Genomic DNA, 18,769 nt, shown 5'->3' with positions numbered 1-18,769 from the left:
GTCTGGGACCTCAACATGGTGCTTGTGACCTTGCAGCGCAAACTCTTTGAGCTGATTGCCTTGGTTGACATCAGGCTGGAGACACTGAAGACCAGTGTTTGTGGCTCACTTCAGCACGCAGGGTCAACGAGCTGCAGGATTTGTCATAATCCTAGCCCTTCACCACGTTTCATAACAAGGTCCTGTTACGCACTCATCCAAGCGTTTTGCCTAAGGTGGTCAATCCATTACATTTGAACCAGGAAATCTGCCTGCCCGTGTTCTTCCCAAACCCGCAGTCTGATGCCGAACAGACTTTGCATTCCTTGGACCACAACATAGACCAAGTTCTATCTCTCTGACATCCTTGAGGAAGTCTGAGGCATTGTTAGTCACTTTGGGGGCACACCCCCCCCGAATCACCCAGGCTTCCAAAGCTGCTTCTGCCCATTGGATGGTCTAGACCATTTCGGAGGCATATACAGCAGTGGGCAAACCAGTTCCTGAGCGATACGTGCCCATGCAGTCAGAGCTAAGGCCACGGCTGTCTCGTTTCAGAGACATGCTTCCTGGGATGTCGTAAGCAGGGCCTCTTCTTCTGCAGGCACTATTCCCTGGATACCAGCTCCAGGTGTGATGCAGTTTTTGGTCAGGTCTTGTTTGGTGGAATCACCCACAAGGGGGGACGGGAAGTATGAGTTATTAGAAACTCACTGTAGTGACTAGAGGACTCATAGTACTTAGTCCCCTTTCCTCCATATGCCCCCCCCCTCGTTCCCCCGCTTGTATGCCAGGGGCTAAAGTATTCAGTATAGCCAGGTATTAAAGTGTCCAATGTGTTAAAAAGGGGACTGAGGTGAGGCGCTGGAGGGCGGGGCCTATGTGCTGATCAGTTTTCTGAGTACAAGAACCTGCATTGATTTGTGAGTGCGCTATACCTTTAAACCGGTGGTGCCCATTGCGTAACATTACATTTGCAGTAAATGTATTCTTTGCATCAAATGATTAAACCATTTACGTGCCCATTACTTTTTCTCAATGAGCTGCATCCATTGAAATATCAAATCTCTTATTCATGCCTGACCTTTGTTACCTGAATATCTTGGATAATTATTACTCAAAACATTCTATAGGCGATGGGTAAAAAAAAGTCCTAACATTGATTTTTGAACGCAAATTATTCCTTAGTAACCAGTGTTACAGTACTGACTGGGACAGTTGCACAGTGGCAGCTTTCAAAATGTAAATACTTCCTCGTCCCAGTTTAAGGCAAATGTGTGTTCTGCGATTCCTAGTTTGTCTAACTACACACACATTTCTCTGACACATTTTGATTGGCCACGTGTCATAGCCTTGCATTTCCCATAATCGTTCCTGAAATATTTACAGCAACTTTTTTTCAGTTTGCCCTGTTTTAGAGTCTGGAGTGGGGGGCTGGAGAGGTGAATAAAAATGCTTGCTTTCAAATGTTTGTGAAGTGGCAAAGGGGCAGTAATCTGAGCTTTTGTTTCGCGTGCCTTGTGTGAGAAGTTAATCTGTCCTGTTTTTGCTTCAAAATCTGCGACGTTTTCCTAAATTTCAAATGGGGGGTGGGGGGGGGAAGAGTCCCAGGATCCAAAGGAAAAAACAGAACTAGCTGCAACTATTGGCATGGGAAGTGGACCTCTGAGAGAGATGGGCTCTGAGAGGTGGACACATGAGTATTCTTTGAATAGTTATCCACTCATTCACTACTTATGGCCATGCTAGTCTTTGACCATTCTCGGCTGCTACCCCTCCCCCTCTAAAACTCTATTCCTCCAGCATCTATTTGAGCTAGCACTGTGCTTTTAAATGGAGGGCATATGTTCGTCCTAAGCAGCCTTCTGTAAGGTAATTGTGAATGTGCAACTATAGACCAGCTCCCGGGGTTATACAAAGCTCAACTAAGTGTGCTTTCAGGCACTTGATTTTAAAATCCTGTGTCCTTGCATCTGGTGCACTGAATTCCGGTTAATAATGAGCATTGGCAAAGCCGATAGTTTTGACTCTTGAATGGGCATTTGGCAGGCATTGGTTTAACATATCCAGGTGCTAACACCATTTACAAGCTGTTTGTATGGGCAGATGGTACCATCATGGCAGTGCTTGGACAATCTCTCCCATACCTACATGACCGCCCAAACTCTTGGCTTTGCCAATGGTTGTTTTTAAATTGAATACTCTGTACTTTTTCATGATTGTGTTTATCGCTTGCTATACTGTTTCAAGTTGTGCATTGATCTCTGCAGTGTGAACACAACAGACAGAGCTATTATGCCAGCATTCAAATATGGGTCCCACATCACAGCAGCAAGCACATTGTCTATTGAGTTAACTAGTAAGATCACGGCGGGTAATGTATGCAAAGATAGTTCACTAGTTAAAATAAATTAAAACTGGACAATTGCCATAAACAAGCAATTTTGGAGTTCCTGTTTGCACGTAGTGTCAAGGAGTTCCCCCTTTCTCACCCAAGTCCGGTCTTTGCTGGATTCCTTGGTTGATGCCTTCTTGCAAACTGATAGTCTTCAATAAAGCTGCACGAGTCTCTTCTGACTCCAGCGTGCGTTCAAGGTTCCGGGATGCAGGGATCCAGGAGTCCGGGAAAGTAACAGAGTGCGCAACAAGCACACGAGTCCAGGAACCAAGAAAGGAAGGAAAGGGACTAGGATGGGGTAAGCTGGTAGAAGCAAAGCATACAATACCGCGAGCTACGGAGCACGCGTCTGGTCGCTACTTCACAATAGCATTGAGATGCGCTGGGCCGCGGGGGCGTGGCACATTTATGGGACGTACAACGTCCGCCGTGAAGGCTGGTGCGAGGCGTGTCATGTGATACGGCCATGTTGGAAGAAACAATGAATACAAGCCTCGTCGCGATAAGGACCAGGAAGTCCAGAAGGGGTGCGTTCTGTGGGTCATGACACGTAGAGCAGTTTCTACCCGATTTTTGTATTTTTATTTATTTTTTTTATTTAAAAGCCTTTATATGGATGAAAAAAATATTTGCCTAATGCAGGGTACCATAGGCCATTCAACATTTTCACTCCAATAAAACCTAGGTCACCATCCAGCACCTGTTTGTGCTTGATTTATTTTTAAATTTGATATTGCTGAAAAATGGCAATAAACAATCACATGACATTCAAGAGTGCCGTGCACATGATTGCAACGCATTTTTAACTTAACATTAAACATTATCGTAAACAACTGTCTCCATGTTCTGTTCCTACAATTTCGTACCTTCCATATCCGGGGTGGGTAGGGGGGGGGCTAGTCGGGCGGTCCAAATGGGGGCTGGGGGTGTCCTCAGAGGGCCAGCTTTATCTTCAGTGGTCTCACCGTGTCGTTTCTGATTATACTGCGAATATGCTTAGCCTGAGGCCTTTAGTTCATGGGGGTTTATCATCAGAGGGGTGGAACATATGTCTGGCGAGTTCTCTCCATGCCTCTAGCGCCCTGCTAGATTCGTCAGTGGATCTAGCGACGCAATCCTCCCAAGCCATGGTCTCGGCCAGCACCCACATCTCTGCTTCACTGAGCCATATTTTGTATTGTGCTCCCGCTGATTTTTTCCAGGACATGCCAATGGATCTTTTGGCCAATATGCATACCAAGTCCATGAGTCGTACCGCGTGTTTAAGCTTGGCCAATCTGGGGTAAGTTCCTAATAGGCACTCCTCTGGTGTCCATTTGTATTTGGTCATGCCTGCTTTCTCGCACGCCTGATTTACTTTGCCCCACAGCGAACTTGCTTTGGGGCATTCCCACAGCATATGTATCAGATCGGCCTTTTCCCCCCTTACACCAGGTGCAGTTCTGTTGAGCTTGCTTGTTAAATTTGGCTATTCGGTGTGGGGTCAGGTAAGTTTGGTGCAGTACATTCATCTGTATCTGTCTGAATCTGTGGTTTCTCGAGACTTCTTTGGGGAATATGAGCGCCCTGCCCCACTCCCCCTCCGTCATTTCTCTGCCTATGTCCCTTTCCCATTTGTTTTTCATTTCCATGCTACGGAGGTTGGGTATGTCGCTTAGATGGCCATATATTTGTGATATTGGTCTGCTGCCCTCCCCCAGGTTGTATAGCATCATTAAGAGTGGGTCTGTGTCCGGTTCTTCAGGCCACGTGTCCCACTTGCGTTGTGCTGTGGTGCGAACCCTTTGATACCATAGGAACTGGCCTGGTTGGATGTCTTCTATTTCCTGTAGTGAGTCAAACTCTTTGAAGGGGCCATCTTCGTAGAGGTCTCCCCAGGTGTAGACCCCCCTTTTTCCCATAATCTAATTTGTTTCAGATCTGTGGCCGTTTTACAGAGGTCTGCGAGCAGTGGTACTTCTGGTGCATAGGTGTTCGGTCCTGTTTGTGCTCTATGAATGCCATACATAAACCCGGAAGTGCCAGTAGTGCTGCGATTGCTTACATGCTCGCCAACGAGACAACCTTTCGCAGGCAAGGTGACTAACGAAACATCTTTGGGTTCAACAGTGTGTTTTGTTCTCCTACTACACAGCCATCCCCCAACATGTTTTTGGACTGAGATGTATTCATTCAAAAAACGTTCTTGGTGTTTTGAAAAGATGGCCCAAGGTTCCAACCACAAGGTTGTCAGGACTAGACTGCAGACTAGATGATCCCTACTAACGGTGAAACCAGGTATGTAGTTGTCCTGACAGCCTTGCAAAATGTCTGTGTTGGGTTCATTAAGCAATGTATAAAGAAGCACTGCCCTCTAAGACCAAGAATTTCCTGGAGAAAAAAGATTTGCATTTGGGCTAATTTGCATGCCCACAATGCCTTGCCGATGTGGCATAGAACTGGAGGCAAACTTCCTGCGATGGCAACTAGGTGGCGTTGTGGAATGTGACTGCTCAAATTGAAAAAATATATATATATATATAATTTTTTTTTAAAGCCAAGTACTCAAATGAAAGCACTAGCTCTCTAGTTGGGTGTAAGCACTATATAAATAACACATTAGACCCTATGGGTCATCAATGGGGGTGGGGTGGGGGGGGGGACACAGAGTTTAGATCACCAGTTCCCACGTTTGCTGAATTTTTGAGGGTTTTGTTGCGTTAATCTGATCACCTTAACTGCCCTTAACTAAAGTGTTTCTATGAATATATAATCTGATAGAGCGGGGGAGGGGTAATGGGCCGACAGCCTAAGTTATCTGCCCATGGGGGGTTAACGCTATTCACACCCTGGGGTGGTGATAAAGTATGTTGCTGTGCGTATCTCGTTGAATGAATGAAAATACTTAATCAAAATGGCCACCATGGTTATAGAAGGCAGACCTCTGTACGGAGCCCCTCTTTTAGGACCATGGCGACCGGAAAAGGGAAGCTGCACTGCAGCGACACTGCCACAATCAGTTATGGGAGGGTTGGGATTTTTTTAAAGAAAAGGGAGGGTGGTGGGGGTGGTGGCCTGCGGCACGGGAGACAGCTTGCAGGTTCCGTGGAGCAAGGGCTGAGATTATAGGCTTCAGCCTGTGATCTGCAGAACCAGATTGGCTGCTCCCCTTGCCCCGGGTACTAATGTATTCAATCCCTTGACTATGTAGTGAAAGAGCAACACTGTATCTCTTTGATGCAAGGTCTGGATGATCTCGCAAATTGTTGAGTGCAATGCAAAGAACATCTTCCTGGCCTCATAAATTTCACAATACCATTTGTGAGCCAACCAGTCCCAACCCCCCCTTACCCCACCTCCCCCAAAAAAAAAACAAAGGTGAGGGGGTTATTCTGAGGTCTTAATTTCATTTTCTATTTTAAAATGAGGACTTTAATGTATAGAATTTAAGAGGGGAAAAGTTGGCTTTCACAAACATGTCACTGGGAAACTTGAGAGCTTTGCCCTTCTGAGATGATCTTTAACTCTCAGACCCTATCGACATAGACGCATAGTTATAGCAGCTAAAGCAAATTGTAACTTCTTTTCATAACATAATTTGATGATTGTCTTTTCTCCAGTCAACACTACAGCAAAACAAGAAAAGGTGAAGATTAAGTTGAAAAAAGGAAAACCCCTAAATAAGGAGGTGAAAGCTGGGAATGCCGTTTTGCCTGAGGAAGAGGGCTTCTTGAAGTGCCTGTCTCTAGAATTTGTGGATGTAGTGACTGTGGACAAGCAGAGTGCTCTCACTTCCTCTCCAGTACTGAAATTGAACCAAAAGCATCCCGGGTTCTTGTCACATCCTAACAATTGCACCTGCTCTCTATGTTCAGACCTTTCACTCTCTGTGTTATGCATTCGTTGGGCAATCACGTTTGCAGAGATGCAACTGGCCACTGGAAATCCTTCGGATGGCTCTAGTCTCTTCCGTATAGCATTGCAACGCTGTGTTGCCTTCACCTCCCGTTTCTCGAATGTTATACAGAATGCTCTGTCTCGGGAAGCAAGAGACTCCACTCTTAAGGAAATTAAAGGTCTGTCCTCAATGCGACTGGCAGATGTACATGTAGCACAAATATACACCAATCTAGCTATTTTGAGCTCTGCTGGGAAACCTCAAAAGGCAATTGTATACATGAATGCTGGCCTGAACTTCATTACCTCTAGTGTTGGTCACAGTCTTGAGCACAACAAGGCTGAACTGCTGCTGGCCCAAGCACTAAACTCACTTAATAACTTGTCCTCCAAGTATGGTGGCTCCTTTTCAGATATCTTCTCTCCTTTGTGGGCATGGATTCCGCCATTGCCTTCCACATCCATCAAAATAAAGGGGCCAACAAAAATCTCAGAGACTGTTCCCCCACCTTTGAAAGGGGTAAGCAAAGTGCTCACAAATGGCCTGAAGAACAAGGCCCCAACAGTAAAGCAACAGACTGTACCTCATCTGTCCGATATCAAAGATGCATTTTCCTTGGATGACTCCGACACAGAGGTCCCACCCATTGTAATCAAGCCTACATGTGGTCTCACCACCCCCATGCAGAAATGTTTCCCTGTTGCTCTGCAGCCAAAGTCCTCTTTCAAAGTCTTCAATGAAGAATCTCTTCCAGTAGACAAGCATCTTGCCCGGGCTCCAAAGGCCTCTCGGAAAATGAGGTCTCGACTCAAGGTGAGTGAATTGATTAGCTGATAATGGCAACTTTTGTTCTGGTTTTTAACAGAGCGTTGTGTAAAAGTAATTACCATGAAACTGGTTGGTTGGTTTTGATTTGTGTAATCTGTTGGGCGTCACCTTGTGACACGTCTCTGAGGCCGTCGGAAAACATTGGTTTGGATTTCTTACTGTTGAGGCGGCATTTGGGAGAAATTACAGGAACATACGCACGAGGCTAAAAATGAGTCCTGTATGCATGCTTATTTTTCTGTTGTGATATCACTAATGGATATGCTATTTATTAGCACAGAGACTGATGTAGGTATGGGGATGCCATAAAAGTACACTCCCATATGCCACTTGGTAGAGTGAATGTAGCTGCAAAGGCCTCCCCAATAAATTCTTGTTCTTTCTGCAGGCCCACTCAGCCAGGTATTTTTTAATCCACACTCCTGCCGAATTTAGCACATAATCTTCCTTTCTCAAACTACACTTTGTGTGATTTGAATTAGCCTTGCTCCAAATTAGGTCTGTTATATTTAAGATTAGAATATGAACCATGGGGTACACGGTTGTGTTTAGAGGCTTTATTTAAAAAAAAAAACAGTCTGGATTCTGCTCCTTCAAAGGCTCGGCCGCTTCCTCCAGCAAACCCTGTCTCATGTCTACCCTGCCCCAGGAAGATATGCATGAGAGTCAATCAACCTCTTATGGGAGCAAGGATGAGCCTAAAGATGATATGCACTCAGCAATATTGAAAGGGTGACACGGTTGATGGAATCTTGGGGCCATCATCCTTCCTAATGCTCCTCAATAAGAGGCAGGGGTTGTGGCAGGTTCCTGCTCTATAAGGGCCTCCGGTCTAGGACCTAACTACTGAAATATTTTCCTGCAGCAGCTCAGAACCTATGGACAAGCCTCACTCTGCAAGTAACAAATAAGATGACTTGCGATACCACCTATTACCATTGGAGCAGGTGTCTGGCGGTTTGCCCTCCATCCTTTGTTGTGGCAGATAACACTTGATACTCTAGTGCCTCTTGCTCTTCTTTCCCCCCTCAGCTCAGCAAATGGAACAAAGTTCTTGAAGCATTTAGGAAAGTTGGTTTACTTTGAGTGAAGTCCTCATCCATGCCCAACTGCGGACACTCCTTGCAACTGCTCACCAGAAACCTATGGTGGCAGCAGATTGTAAAATGTATTGCTGATATGTCGACCAATTTAAGGCATTCATTGGTGATGGTCAAAGTTCTCACTCTGGATAACCAGGAATCAGCAGCCCATCAGGTAGATGTAGCAGCTAGGGATATGGCCCATGGATGATGCTTGCATGCAATCATGGCTTCATGCTACCAAATGTATTAGAAAGTGCTAGACCTGCTGTTGGATGGAATTGATTTCTTTCATATTTCCACAGGTGAATGAAGATAACTGGAGCACCTTGATGGAAATATTTGTTAATACTTTCAAAACCTATGTATAAACTCTGGGTGTTCCCCACCAAGAGTTAATCTTGCTCTTTTTCAGGGTTTTCAGTGATAGCATCTCAAGGCCAAACAGCATATAGATTGGTCATTGGTCAACAGGTTTTTTTTTTCCTAAGCCCTTTTCCCCATTTGGAGACTGCCAGCTTTGCCAAAAGCACTAATTTGTTTCCACTTCTCCCTAGTGCTGTTTGGGGTAGGAAAGGATTGACTGGTTCTCCATATATAGATGTGGAGGATCAGAACTTGTCTTTCTTGAGTGTGTTCAGAATCTGTTGATTATGGCTGTCATTCACAAGGCCTTCCCTTAAGCCATCATACTTTCATTCCTCCAATACAGAGTGCTTCCCTTTAGCCCGAGTTCCAGTCCACATGTCTTCACCAAGGACATGACTGCCATGGCTGCATGCCTTCACCTCAATTTGCCTATGTATTACCCCAACCTTGAGGAGTAGTCCATATTGGCCCCATCTCAGCAGGTGGCATAGGAGTATCTGTCTGAAAGATCATCTTCTTTTGGCCTCTCTGCACCAAACCTTCATAAGCTTCTCCTGGAACAGTTCTGGACCGGCTCTTCCTCTTTGGGACAGAATCACTGGTCAGCACATGCACACTACTTTATGATAATTGTTTTTCTGTTTACAATAAGCCTTTCACAAATACATCCAAATAACAAACATTGAAATCATTCCATATATTGCATGAGTTACAAGACTACCTCATTCATAATGCACTGTCTAGATATAAATAGCAAATTGTCATTGCTTCACTATAGCATAACCTTAAAACTTTCTCCAAGAAGTTGTACATATGGATAAACTAAACACAAAACCACTAATGTCAAATCTGCTTTCCTGTCATTACACGTCATCAAAACCGATAAATTATAATGTGTGCTGGTTTTTTAACATGCACACTATTGCTAACTAGCGCTTCAATATCATCATGGTAGTTCTAAAGGCTGCTTGGCCTTACAGCTTTGTGCACCCTGGCGGTCCCCCTTGTCTGCTTAAAGATGTGGAGACCCCATGCTGGTCTTTCCTGGTGCTGTTGGTCGTAGGCCTCAGATCTTCAACGATTCTTCATGGCTCGTAGGAAATTTGGCCAGATCTTCTGTGCTAGAGCAACACAGGCGATTTAATAGCTGTGCGCATACGTCCGACTTCTCCTCTACCTTTCTTCCCCGAATGGCATCTTTGCTGAAATGTTTCTTTTCTTTTTACCACAAATTGTGCGTTGTCGGGGGATCCCTCCACCACTGAATTATATGCCTTACCCCAACTTACCAGATACCCGTGGTTTAAAAAAAAAAAAAGAAATCTGCACAACAGACTTCGGCAAAGTTGCCATTTGGGAAAAGTTAGCTAGACCCGCAGGTGAGCTGTTGGTCTTGGATATGCTTTGTCTCATGGGGCGCCCCCTCAAGTAGTAATCTGATCACTTCCAGCCTCAGTTTGGAGTATGGGTTGTTAGAATATCAGTTTTACTCTAAAATCAATTTCCCCCTCAGGCGACCTGCGGGAGTTTGGATCCACCCTCATTCTGATCGTTCCAGTCTGGGCCGTGAGGATAGCGGTACCCAGAAACTCTAGATTTGTCATCCCTTGAGCCTCCCAGCTATAGTGGACCTGTGTTCGTTCAACCTTCATGCCTGGCTCCAGGGGCTTGAGGTATGCAGTGTGGGACCTGCCTGACAAGGTTCTGGATTTACTCTGGCAAGAGACAGGCTACTAAGTCCATCCATGTTTGTGCACTGTAAGACGCTGGACCCATTGTCTTGCACAATGTCCTCTATGCTTGACGGGCTCGCTGCTTGCCCAGATTGGCATGGAGATGTAGGGTTCCTGGCCACTATTTCGGTTTTGAGGATGCATGAACTGGGATCTTTTGCAATGCCCATTACTGTGCCAATTTATTTGAAAGGGCTAACATGTTTCCACCATGTTAATTAAATCTTGTTGTTACCTGTATTTTTGCGTCAGAAAGCCTACTGTTGATTGCTGCTTTTGTTTGACAAACTGCACCATTCTAGATCTGCCCTGGCTGCCTCCCACAGTCACTGGTGAAGGTTTGGTTATTCATAATGAGGCTGGTAGACTGATGTCTTGATTTATTGCCAACATGGGTATACTATATATGTTTGATGGACCGTGCGCTCCCTTGACTGATGCCAGGATGTATGCTAAGCCTGAGGGTGTAGAAGGATGTCCATACTGGAGAACAATATTTACAGATAAGTAACCCATTTTTCCCACGCGGGAAGGACCAGTTTGGCTCCCTGACATTTTGTGTGTGCAAACCAGGGCTGAGTAGTTCAGCATTAAAAGGTTGGCACCAGAACATTGGGGCCAAAATTAATGAGTTAAGTGAAGTTCCTCGTAGGTCAGTACATAGTCTGTTGCTCATAAAATCCAGTAATTCTCATCCTGAGAATATGATCCCTCCACTGTTCACTTTTGCTAAATACTGTGCTGTTGTACAGAGAGCCAGTTAAGATACAACTATGCTTTGACCACTTAATCAAGTGAAACTGCACATTGCGGGTATATGCTTCAGAAGAAATATTTATCTTTACCTGAACTGGTGAAATCACAGTAGAGTCCATAAGGTAAGAATGATCCAGCTCCCCACAGCAGATTTGAACTTGCAGTATAATTCTCTCGGTTGGGCTTGTGTTGCCATGGAGGATGAGGCTGCATTATGGGGAACAAACATGCATTGTAAACCAAAGAACAGTTTTGTGGTTGAATAGGCCCAACTCTGGCTGTATTTGGAGCTTGCAATGGGGGAACAGATTTGCCAGAAAAACCAACCCTTGCTAATGTAAACTATATTTTAATTTTTAAAATGGTTGAGCAGTGCCGTGCTTGTTGTTGCTACTCATTCATGGACTGACTGGAACATAAAGACGCCGGCCCAGGAAACCTCTAAACCAGCAATGCCCCCCAGCACCGACACCCCACAGCTGTGCTGCCTTCACGACAAGCTCACTCCGTGAGCCCCCCGCCGGCGCGAGCCCACAGCTTCCGCGGGAGTGACGCCTTTCAAGCACAAACACCACACGGCCAACACTCCAAGGCTGCTCCCTGGTGACACATCACTCCAGTAGCACCCGCGAGGAAGTGTCATCGCGGTGCTGCCCACTGACACACCTACACCGAAACTTCTCTGCTCAGGAGAGCACAGAATTCGAGCCATACGGCGCCCCGCCCTGCCACTGTAACAGACCTTATGGCTTAACAGGGACGCCGCCAGTCAAAAGGAGCTGAGTAGATTCCAACAGGGCGACACGAATCCCCAGAAAAGCCCTCCACAGAAAACTCAGGAGGAGAACCAAAGAGTCCACCCCTTTCGCCTCTACACCAACAGCTCACCTGGCCCTCCACCTCACTCAGGCGCGCAACAACGTGAACCTTAAAGAACCGCCAGGAGCCTAAGTGCCCCCCAACCCCCCAGTTCCTCAACCGAGACAAGACTACACCTCTGACCAGGAGACTGAAAGGGCTTGAACACTCTACACCCCTGATCAAGAGACCGAAGGGCCCTGACCCTTTGACCCCTAGCCTGCAAAACCTTCAATTGAACCATACTATCGGTAGGAGGCCAAAAGGGCTCGACCCTTGGATCGTACCCATAACATCCTGAAAATCTCAAAGCACCCCGAAATAGCCAAACCCTTCAATCCCAAAGACCAGCGAGGAGACTGAGAAGGAAGCTCCCTTGCCTTCTACTGCAACAAACCCAACTGAGACGTTACCACACCACCGATCAGTAGACCGAAAGGGGCATAACCCTTGGATCCTGTATCCAACAATTTCAACTGAATTTCTACTACCGGTAGGGGACCGAAAGGGTTCGACCCTTGGACCCTACCGAACACAAACTGAAAAACATAACTGAGAAGGCAACTTCCTTGGCTTCTCCCGCCACAACCCCAACAGAGACACTGTTTCACTTCCGTTCAGGAGACCGAAAGGGCACCACCCTTGGATCCTGCATCCAACAAACACCTTAACGCAATCTCTATCAGTGTTAGACCGAAAGGGCTAGACCCTTGGGTCCTAACGAACACGGTACTACAACCGAGGAAGAATGTCTACAAACCTAATCACCAAACCACTGTGCGTCCAAAAACAAGACTAAGAACAAAACTCAATACTGCTGCTACCTCCGACCTAGACGCCTCACAACTAACGATGGAACAATCACTCCAAAGAGCACCTAATGTCAAAGGAACTGCAAAACACCTACCACAGCACCTTGAACTGGATTACGAAGATCACAACAAAACAGAAGACCCCCTATCACCAACACTACACCCCAAAAACTACTCCAACCAGAGCACGAACGACCAACCGCTGAGGCCATTCACCACTCCAACTATGAAGAAACAATATCTAACCAAATCAACATACAAGCACAAATCCACAGCTCCAGTACTATGAACCAACCCCATGACCAACAATTTCCTAAAACCCACATTCTAGTGAAGCCAACCACTCATCAACCAAACGGTACTACTCAGCCCTCCGACGATGTGCAAACCCCAAAGAACAGCCTACAAAGCACCATGGAACCAGAAGAAAGACCAACACCTAGAATCGACAATCGAGAAACCCTTCAGACACGAAACAACTCTAAGCTCCTAGAAAACAGAAAACTGGTAACCGACATTAGCGACCCTCAAAGTAACCTCACTAACCACTCGAACGCCAACATCAAGATAGCAAACACACATGCACAAACACCAATAGCAGGAGGAAATTCAGCAGACCCCAACCCTCCTGCCGCAACACAGAAAGAAGCCAACGCTACAACAAAGGATCTCAACAACCACGTATCCGAAAATGACACTCCTAAACGCCAAACAAACGAGCCTAGACTCAACACTAACCTCCAAAAGCCATCAAGTATGACAACTCAACAAAGAAAGAAATAGCAAGATTAGCCAAACTTGTGTGACTACAAACGCACAACTCAATCAAACTTGCACAACCACTAGAAAGTGCTGTTAACAAAACTACAACCAAGGCAGTAAGACTATCGATGGACATTACTGAAATTGAATCAATTATGTCAAGCCTAGACAAACGAAAGGAAATATTTGGCAACTTCACCAGAAATCAACTGCACTTCGACTCCATGTATGATGCATGAAAGCCACCAACTACATGTTAAAGAAACTGAAACTGGCACACCTGAAAAACAATCCCTCCCAAACCGCTTCAATTATGAATCAGATGACTCCTACTACACGCCAGATCCTACGACCAACAATCAACAACCCACTCCTCATGGGAAACGTTCCACAAGATAAAAACGCCAACACTACATCAAAAGACCCAGACCTCGAGGAAAACAACCCCAGGATTGCCACTACCATGCTGGACCTACAAAACATGCTCATTGCAGTACTTTCCCAATCGATGATCCCCTTTCTCAAACTACATGAATCTATGAAAGACCGCATCAGAGACCAAGCAACCCTCTTAGCCCTGATACACTCCAAACAGACCTATATGGAGAACTTCATATCAACAATCAAATCCCATTTGAATATGGAAGCAGAACATTCAAATCGCTGGCAACAAAGACTATCCGAAATAGCAAGAGGCGATCGCCAAGAAAAAGCAAAACTAACGGAAGTCCTATCCTTACTGAAAGCACATCACCAACAACAAACAGCTCTTCAAACAAAACCACTAATTGATCAAGTCACACCAGCCTCCCCTATCCCGCATTTACTGCAACAACCGAACAGCGTAGCTTCGATCATTGAAGAACGTCTTCCGAAAGGAACAACCGGAATCACTGTCGCCCCACAATCGGTCATTCAAGAACATACACAACTAAACAAGAACACTAGTCATACCAGATTTTCTCAAAAGAGAAAAGCACACGACCTGAAACCAATACAACCAAAAAGCAATAGAAAATGACAAACCGGCTCGAACGTTCCTGCGAACAGTGAAAACCGACCAATCCCACACACCGCCAAAATGCAAGACACAAAGCCCCCTTACACCACCAAACATCCGTATCTAAGGAAAATAAATATCCAAAATTCAGCTGCAGCCCCTGGCATCAGACAACGCCAGACAATTCACCTAACGATGAAGACCTACTCAACCTATCCACCCACAGACATCAAATACCAGATGACACACCACCATCTATACAACCTACAGTGCACTCGAGCTTCATTTTTTTATTTTTTTAAATATATTTATTGTTTTTTCCAAAATACAATACAACCAGCATCGTCAACATAGTAATCGGTTATGTGTCAATAGTAACTCCCCCCCCCCCCCCCCCCCCTTCCCTCCCCCCAATGCAAACCCAGACCGGGACGTTGGGCAGACTGTTTGTGCTAAGGTGAGCCTGGGCTGTCCAGGTCTTCGCCTGAGGAGCTGTCTTCTTTGGGGCGGAACAGAGCTGCTGTGAGGGCTATCCATTGTAAAAGGTCCTCAGTCGCCAATTTTTTGTTGTCGGTGCGCCAGCTCCCAGGCCCCGGTTTCGGCCACAGTCCATCTACGGAGGTCTTCCCACCATGTTATGAGTCTAGGGGCGCTGAGGCGCTTCCAGGGCATGGCGATAGGCCTTTTTGCCAGAATGTACATTAAATCCTTGAGTCTGTTAAGGGGCTTGTTCTTTTTGCCTCGCGGGTATGAGCCCAATAAGCAGGGCCTGGGGGACTGCACGACCAGCGTTATGTCCTCTTCTGCTACCCTAGCTTGAATTTGGGACCAGAAGGTCTGTATGGCCGGGCAGGCCCAGAACATGTGGGTCAGTGAGGCTGCGGGTTCTTGGCATTTGGGGCACGTCGCTACACCGGTGCCGCTGAATCTTGAGGTGACAGCCGGGGTAAGGTAGGCTCTGTGGATGATATAGAATTGAATGAGCTGGAATCGGGCGTTCCTGGAAACTCTTTTGTGGTATTGTTATTGTTTCCCATTCCGTGTCTCCAAACTGCGTGTTTAGTTCAGATTCCCATTTGCCTTTACATTTGAGTTCATTTTGTGTGGTGTTGTCAATTAGGATCTCATAGCCTCGAGGTTTCGTGCCCTCCTTCTGCGACGCTCAGCAAGTTTTCGATGGCCTTGTGCCCAGCGCAGAGGGATTCTGCATCTGGCCACCGCTTTTTGAGCTTTTCCAACACCGCACCGTGTAGGAGGAACTGACCCAGCGGGACCCCTGTCAGCTCGTGCAGCTCAGGAAATGTGTGGATGCCCTGGTCATCCACCAGGTCACCCAGGGTGGCGACACCGGAGGGTTCCCACATGTTCCGGATCGCCTTCCGGTCCTCTGGTCTGTTGGACATGATGGCAGCTATTGGGATTTGTGGGGTGTAAAGGTCGGTCAGCTTGACCGATTTGCAGGCCCGGTTCCAGATCTGCGTGCCCAGGCGGATTAGGTGTGTATGCGTTTTTGGCGCTGGTTTGATCCAGAGAAGGTCCCTGAGCAACCACGGTGCGTCTGGGGGCTGTAAGAGGCGTGTGTCTGTTGAGGCGTCGTCAGCCATCCACTGAATCACGTGCTTGAGCTGGGCTGCTATATAGTAGCGCTCAAAGTTGGGGGTTTTTAGGCCTCCTTTGTCGTACGGTCTCTGTTATGTCTAGGGCGACTCTGTGCCTTCCTTCCCGCCATAGAAGTTTCCTGCAAAGTTTATTCAGGTCTCTGAAGAAATGTTGCGGGATATTGTAAAGGACATTGGTGAAGAAGTGTAGAAGGCGCAGGAGCGCCACCATTTTAAGGTGTCCCGCCCTACCAGCCATCGAGAGGGGCAGTTTGCACCAGAAGTCAATTGATTTAGCCAGGCCTTCCTTTGCCCTGCCAGTGTTTAGTGCGTGTTCGGCTACGGGGTCGCGGTGGATCATGACACCCAGGTATTTGAATGTGGTGGGTTCCCATTTGAGGGCTAGTGGGGGGAGGTGTTCTTTCTCAATCTCGCTAAGGGCCGCCAGAGGGAATAGGCAAGACTTGCTGTGATTGATCTGGATCCCGGTACATCTGTGGAACCCGTCTAGGGTTTCGAGAATGTAGGGGAGGATGTGTTCGGGATCTTTTAGGTAGAGGAGCATGTCGTCTGCGTACATGGAGACAAGGTGGTTCACTCCATTTATCATTATACCCCCGTCTCCGTACTCCTGCCTGAGGTATGCCGCCACTGGTTCGATCGCTAAAATATAGAGCAAAGAGGATAGGGGGCACCCTTGCCGGGTGCCTCTGGTCAGGCTCCATTTTTCTAAAAAGGTGTTGTTGGTTCACACTCTGGCGGTGGGATTGGTGTAGATGAGTTTGACCCAATTCATGAAAGCCGGACCGATCCCGATCTTGGATAGGGCGGCGTAGAGCCATTTCCATCGGACCGAATCAAAGGCCTTGGAGGCGTCAAGGGACACAACTGCGTATTTGCCGGGTATGCTGTTTGTGCTGTGTATGACGTGATGCAGCCTGCGCAGGTTCTCTGAGATGGAACGGCCCTGCACGTAACCCGTTTGGTCCTGGTGTATGAGGTGTGGGATGGCTGCCTGAAGCCTCCTGGCCAGTAGTGCTGTAAGGATTTTGTTATCTACGCTTAGCATGGATAAGGGACGATACGAGCCGCAGTCAATGCTATCTTTGTCGGGTTTAAGTAAAGGGATGATGGTGGCTTCAGCCATGGAGTCGGGGAGGTGGCCGCTTTCGTACGCCTCGTTGTATACTTTGGACAATAGGGGGGGCTAGTATGTCTTCATAGGCTTTATAAAATTCACCTGGGAGGCCGTCTGGTCCCGGAGTTTTCCCGGAGGGCAGTGACCTGATGGTGGCCGCGACCTCGTCTGGGGTGACAGGGCCTCCGAGGGGGTCTGCCAGGTGGTCTGCCAGGCAAGGGAGCCTGATGATGTCCAGGACATCTTCAATTGCGGAGTCTGGGGGCGGGATCGGAGTAGAGGGTTTGATAATATTCCTTGAACGCTGCATTGATACCCACTTGCGTGTGGAGGGTCAGGCCCTCTGTTACGGATAGAGCAGATGGGGTGCCTGGGGGGGGTTCCCGCTTGTAAAGCCACGCGAGTAGTTTCCCGGGTTTATCACCCAGGGCGTGGTTCCTTTCAGTGTATTTGGTGTAGCTTAGTTTCCCCAGTGTGTCAGGCATGTCTGTTTGAGTTCGATCAATTTGTGCGTATGGGCTGGGTCAGGGGGCGGTGTTGCTTTGAGGACTTGGAGTTCGGCTTCAGTGTGCGCTAGTTGGGACGTGATGAGTTTTAGGGCCCCTCCTGCGGCGGCTATCATTTCCCCTCTTGTTAACACTTAATAGGCTTCCCATGCTATACTTATGTGTTGGACACTATCCATGTTGGTTTGCCAGTGTTGTGTAGTGCCCTCTCTGATTTGTTCATTAAAGGCTTTGTCTAGTAGCGCTTCGCTTCTTAGTTTCCATGTTGGGATGGGAGGTCTAGGGGCTGTGGTCGCCCATGAGGTCATCAGGGGGGAGTGGTCCGATAGCACTGTGGCCAGGTACTGCGTGTCCTCAAATCTGGCCACATGCTCTTCACTAACGAACAGACAGTCTATTCTGGTGTGAACCTTATGTGGGGGGGGGGGAGTAGAAGGAGTAGCCTCTGGTTTCGGGGTTTTGTGATCTCCACAGGTCTTTCAGGGCGTATTGCTGCGTGAGGGCGTTCAGTATTCTGGCGGGTGGGGAGGGGTCACCATGCTTGTTATCCGATCTGTCCATGCGAGGGTCTAAGGTGCAGTTGTTATCGCCTCCCCATATCATTATGCATTTGTTACTTGGGGACAGCTGGGTGTACAGCGAGCGAAAGAAGACGGTTGCATCATGATTCGGGGCGTAGGTGCAGATCAGGCGCATATCACGCCCCTCTATGGTGCCCTGTACCAGGGCCATTCTGCCTTCATTGTCCGTTTTGGTGTGGGTCAGCGAGACGGGGATGGAGGGGGCAATCCATATCAAGACTCCTCTGGCGTATGTGGAGTACGAGGAGCCCACCAGGGTGCCTCTCCAGACTTTGGCTAGCGCTGCTAGCTTGGGGGCGTTTAGGTGGGTCTCCTGGAGGAGGGCGATTCCGACTCTGTGGTGTTTCATGTAGGCGTGGATGCGGCGCTGTTTGATGTAGCTGTTCAGTCCCCTGACGTTCCAGGACATGACTCTGATCTTCTCAGCCATAGTCTGGATGTGGTCGTGGGGCTGTGGACAGTCTGAGGTTGAGGTATTGGACAATCTTGGTC

At 47.4% G+C, this 18,769-nt stretch overlaps 1 protein-coding gene across 2 annotated transcripts in view; it reads left to right on the top strand.

The window, feature by feature from the left end:
- Positions 1-18,769, top strand: part of ESPL1 (extra spindle pole bodies like 1, separase) — a 1,025,090-nt gene that overhangs the window by 479,601 nt on the left and 526,720 nt on the right. For both annotated transcript variants that reach the window (XM_069653328.1, XM_069653326.1), the window contains one exon: positions 5,977-7,067. In XM_069653328.1, the coding sequence (XP_069509429.1) occupies positions 5,977-7,067 (1,091 nt within the window). The remainder of the gene's footprint in view (positions 1-5,976; positions 7,068-18,769) is intronic.

Source organism: Ambystoma mexicanum, chromosome 3q (assembly GCF_040938575.1).
Source record: "Ambystoma mexicanum isolate Mex_15411 chromosome 3q, UKY_AmexF1_1, whole genome shotgun sequence".
Lineage (NCBI taxonomy): Eukaryota > Metazoa > Chordata > Amphibia > Caudata > Ambystomatidae > Ambystoma > Ambystoma mexicanum.
Note: the sequence above shows the minus strand (reverse complement) of the source record. Positions and strands in the feature narration are given on the sequence as shown.